Consider the following 5,361-nt stretch of genomic DNA (forward strand, 5'->3'; position numbering starts at 1 on the left):
TAATTTTCAATGACATCCTGATCCAATTGACAGAAACCAGTGGGCGTAGCGAATTCAACATGAGACTTGTTTACTTGTTTATGCTGCGAGTGTGAACGCTTGGGCTAAGTACGAGGAGTGCTAGTTTAAATTTATGAGACGTGGATATTTTTTTCATTTATTTATTAGATAGCCTCATTTAAGATGTCACAGACCCAATTCAGAACGAATTTCTGAATCTTAGGAGGTCACATTTTATAACTGGCTTCGTCTATATGTACACTTGGTCACATTTCCATATTTATTCTTTAAAGCACGCCTTATCAAATCATCCGGTAGGGGGCATATTTGAAACACGGCAGGAATCTTCATCTCTGAGTTGGATTCTGTTCAGTTATGACCAGATCAAAACAAATCCCCGTTGACACTATGTAGCTGTAAAAAAAAAAAAAAAAGGGGGGGGGAAAGCATAAATACGCAATTGACAATATTTTCCATCCTTGCTTTATTATTGAAATGTATTTATGTATGCAAAACATAGCATAAAGAGCATTTCTCTGTGCAAATACGTTTGATACTTTAACAACAACCACGTAGTCTCATAAAAGCAAATAACACCTTCTAGGTCCTTGGAAATAAATACAGTATGTTCACATTGGAAAATGTCCCCTTTACTTGTGGGGGGAAAGGGGAGACGGGAGAAAGTGCTTTTCCAGTGTAAGAGTTAAGAGAAGGTTTAAGCAGGACGATTGAAATCAATCTTGGAACCGAGTGTGTAGTTTGCAGAGTTATGATTCTTATCTGTGTCTCTAATGGGAATTTCAGAAGTGCGACATTGAAACACTTTTATGTCCAAATGGTCACACTGAGATTCTATCAGCACCGAATGCCGACACGACAGGAGTGGGGTGGGGAGTGAAAACATGATTTAGAATTACATTCCACATGCTCCATGTGATCCATCTGGTAAGTGCAAGAAGTTCCCTAACTCGGTACCTCAAATCTGGTATCAGCCTTACTGTGTACCACATTTCATGTGGCTGATTGTATGAGCAACACTTAAAAAAACTAAAAACATCTCGCTTTATAGACATTCCCAGGATATGACTGTAAATTACTTTAACCTTCTGACCACACGCTGCATTTTTTTAACTTGTAACTTTTAGGTAGATGGAAAGCAAGTTGACTGTACAAAAGTAAAAATGCAGTGAAGGAACACCATGTTGGAAACATTTTATAATTGTGATATATGAATGCTGGAATATAATTACAGTGCCCAACCCACGCATTATTGTGGTTCTGTACCTGCGGATTGACCCATCAATGTTTTTGTAATTTTCTTTGTTTTAATTTTCTTTTATGGAGGGACCCAAACCCGAAAACGCCTCATCGTAGTATTGTTGTGTAAAACAATATATTACTTCAAGGCAATTACAGCGGGTGTGAATTATTCACCCCCCCCCCCCTCGCAGCCCCTATGCCATGCAAATAGTGGGGGCCCACTGGACGCAGTGGATGGTTTGTTGCAGTGGAAATGCAGATCATGTTGATGATATGCAGTAAAGGTTTGCTCCACTGAGCAACAAGGTGAGGCACAATTGTCAGAAAAACGCACGCCCCCTTAATTAAAAAAAAAAATCACAAAACATGGTCTTAACCTTTCAATTCTGCACATATATTGACAAAGACAGTTAAAAAAAATCAAACTTTCACTGAGAACATCCCTCTGAGCTTTACCAAATATATCAAATCACGCAGTTGCTGTTTTCATTGAGGAAAAGAAGGGAAACAGTGTCATCCAGTTATTAAAGCTGGATGAGGTGGAAGGTGTGCATAAAGCGCTCATTACAGTACATCGAACCACTACCTCACGTATTTGCAATGCAATGGGGAGGTACCATACAGTGAGTAGTGCGAAAAATGTTCCAAGTTGGAGGAATGAAGCACCTTACACTCAGTCACCAAATCAAGCACAGTTGAAGTCATCAGTCGTGGTCCAAATGCCAAGTGCAGTTTGGTCTCTCGACAATCGGGGTCACGGTGGCCTATTGCTCCAAATAACAACAAAGGCCTTTGGGTGTTTCTTGCACTGATCGAAGGCCATTCGGGATGCTTTCAACAATAGAAAAAGTCAAGGAAGGCTCAAAGGAGAATGTCAGTCCTAGACCACCAGACAGCCAAACCGGCTCAGGCGTTTCTCCGCGAGTTACCGGCGGTAGATGAGCGGCCCGTCTCATGGTCTGGTCTGTATTTGAGCCAACAGATGAGCCACGTGACCACCACAGAGAACATGGCCAGAATGCTGGCCACCGACAGGCAGATGGGTCCCGCCGGGGAGGGGGGGATGCTGTGACTGTGCACAAAGATCAGGCCCATGAAGAGCAACACCAGCATAGAGAGGAAAGAGAAGATCACACATACGCAGCCGGTGGTTAAAGCCACTCGCTTGCAGCTTTGACAGCTCTCATAACGCACAGAGTCCTGAGAGATGGTCGTAGCCGTGGACACGGTCGTGGACGGCGTGGCTTGGCTTTGGCTGCTGCCGGACCCCCCCGACGCCTCCTCCCGGCGGAGGGCGACGAGGGCCGGGTGCAGCGGCGGAGGGTACGGTGGCAGGGCGTCCTGGGGCAGGGGGTCGGAGTCTATGTAGAGCGGGAAATCCTCCGTTACCTTGGTGTTGTTCGGCAGGTTTTGGATCCGATAATCCGGCACCGGCGTCCGATGGCGACACACGGGGCAGCTGATGCGCCATGGCCGCTCCTCCCGGAGATGGAGAGTGTTGAGGCACTCCTCGCAGAACGTGTGGAGGCACTCCAGGATCTTCGGCGCCCGCCGGTCAAGGTCGAAATAATTGTAGCAGATTTTGCATTCGTACTCCTCGTAGGGGAAGGCGGAAGGGGGCTGCAGGCGGGGGTCCGCTCCGGTGGACGCCAAATCTACCTCTGCCATGTCATCTTTCGCCATTCACATTCTCCGTTGAACACAAAGGGAGCTGGCGGACAGATGCTGACGTCTACCCCCCTCCCCCCATACTCCCCCCTCCTCTCCGCTGTGCTCACGGAAACGCCATCATCCCCGCAGACTTTCTCATCATCCTGGATGCAGAGCGGGCAGGGCGTCGGCCAGTCAAACCTGAACGCTCGGGGTTTCTCTTCAGCTTTCAAGTGGCCTCATTTCGCCCTCATTCCGTGCGCGAACGGATGATGTCATGCTGCACCGAGTCAATGACTCCAAGAATCATCCACCCACCACGACGACGGCGGCCCTGCGTCCCCTTTAAGTCCAGTTCAAGACACAGTTTCGACAGAGGGTGTGCACGGACACTTACTCAAACAACCAACGTACAGTTTGTTCCTTGGTGCAGGCCGGTGGGGGCCGTTAATTCACTTGCTGAACAAATTAAGTGTTCAAATACTCCTCCACCCCCCCCAAACAGAATAAAACCCAGTGTTTGTGTTTTTGCAAGGAGTTTGGATGGCTCCAAAGGAAATCAGATTTGAACGTGTGAATATTTGGCCCTTGAGAATGCATCTTTGTGTTCACGCAGTTCTCTGTTGCCTTAATCATAATCTGGATGTATACACGTTGTACTACAATCTACTGTAATGAAACAATTTTTAATCCTCATACTGAATGTATAACAGTGATATTTGTAGAACCAAATCCAATTAAAAGAATTGTTCAAGCTACAGTAAAAGGTTACTCATTTGATCACTGCAACAATCGCATATGATTAAGTGCATCCAATTTTCCCTCTTTGAAAATACTTGAATCATGTGCAACTAATGTTTGAATTTGGTACATTCAAATGATTTTTTTTCCACAGTATTGTGAATCTTTAATATACAGCTTCCAGTAAAAAAATTTACACCTGGAACAAATGTAAAATATACCATATTGACAAAAGCCTGGAAACCCATTTATTATTGAATTAATAAGCCATGTGATTAGGCCAGACCCCATAGTCTCCACAATAAATCATAAAAAAAAAATCAGGAAAAAAAGACATTTATGTAAACATTTATTTGCCTGAATCCTTTATCATCCAATTGTATCCCAGCATGCCCGCAGAAGACTCACTAATGGGGTAGAGGTACACACGTCTGAATCTGGTGCAGGCAGCGTGGGATCGATTCCCACTCAGTGACGAAGTCAATATCTGGCCTGCGACTGACTGGTGACCAGTTCAGGGTGTAGGCTGCCTTTCGCAAGAAGCTAGCGGGGATAGGCTCTGGCTTTCCCGTGACCCTTGTGAGGATGTGTGGCTTGATAATGGATGGATTTCTCGTGCCTGCACAAATGCATGGTTGGAGGAATTTGGCGTGGAACAACAAGACAACCTTTACCTCAATGGTATCAAACACCTGGATAGGCATAACATTAAAAAGTGCTCTGCTTGTGTAAATAGAGCGAATTTTCCCAGGTTCCTTCTTGTTTGCAATGATAAACCTACAAACACGAGGATTTACAGCCTTGAAGTGACAGGGAATAAAACTCAACCTCAGAGAGACGAAGTGACAAATCTGCTGGTCAGTTTTAAGGCCTGCACATATCCTCTGCGCCACACGAGTTGAACTCAACTCATTATTATGTTCTTTTTCTAAATACAAGTGTTTGATGTTAAGTGCTGAAAACATGTAAAGACCATATTGCTTGTTTATCACTTGCTTATTATTCTGCTGTTACTGATTAAAATAGTAGAATAGGGTGCCGTTTGCTAGCCATTCCATTCCAAGTTTTGCTCCCACCAAGGCAAGGCCCCAACCCTGCAAAAGATAACGTCTGTATTATATCATCTTCTTAAACTGTTTTTCAAAGGTCAGATAAGTTGATCACATCTGTTCCATTTTTGATTGATTGTACATTCCAGAAAATTCAACATCAAACCGGTAACATACTGTGTTTGGCACATGCATAGTGAGCTGTGGGGCTGTTCTTTGAGCAGATTCTTCCTAGCAGTTTCAAAACTACAAACTTGACTCTTCCCAGCAGTTTCAAAACTGCTCCTGCACCTTTGAGTACAGGAGTAGACACAGTACTCTGACTATACTTTTAACAGTCTCGAGGCATTATATGGACTTCAACCTAAGTACAGAATATAAGGCTGTGAGTGAAGTACTTTTGACACACCTCCTTCTAGAAGAAATATCATCAGAACAAAACCATCTGCCTGAACAGGAAGGCAACTTGTCACAGACAAACACTCCGAAACATTTGAAAATAGGTCAGACCAACTTTTACAACTACTCACGATTACCGGTTCTTCCTGAGTCTGCCAAGTACCGCCCACATGTGACTCACCCCAGCCGCACCTGAGCATCCGCCCCGCTTTCTCCAACCAGAAGTAGTCATTTCTTTTCAAAGCCACTTGAACGTGCGCAC

The 5,361-nt window shown here is 44.6% G+C and overlaps 1 protein-coding gene across 1 annotated transcript; it reads right to left on the reverse strand.

The window, feature by feature from the left end:
• Positions 1–552: 552 nt before the first annotated feature.
• Positions 553–2,973, reverse strand: LOC133505177 (E3 ubiquitin-protein ligase rnf152-B). Its single transcript, XM_061828191.1, has one exon. It carries the CDS (start codon positions 2,941–2,943, stop codon positions 2,167–2,169), a length of 777 nt encoding a protein of 258 aa, XP_061684175.1. The 5' UTR covers positions 2,944–2,973; the 3' UTR covers positions 553–2,166.
• Between the last annotated feature and the right edge of the window lie 2,388 nt (positions 2,974–5,361).

This window comes from Syngnathoides biaculeatus, chromosome 8 (genome assembly GCF_019802595.1).
Source record: "Syngnathoides biaculeatus isolate LvHL_M chromosome 8, ASM1980259v1, whole genome shotgun sequence".
Taxonomy (NCBI): Eukaryota; Metazoa; Chordata; class Actinopteri; order Syngnathiformes; family Syngnathidae; genus Syngnathoides; species Syngnathoides biaculeatus.

Bases quoted from the DNA above. Each gene is read 5' to 3' on its own strand.
- LOC133505177 (XM_061828191.1), bottom strand. From the start codon at position 2,943: ATGGCGAAAGATGACATGGCAGAGGTAGATTTGGCGTCCACCGGAGCG.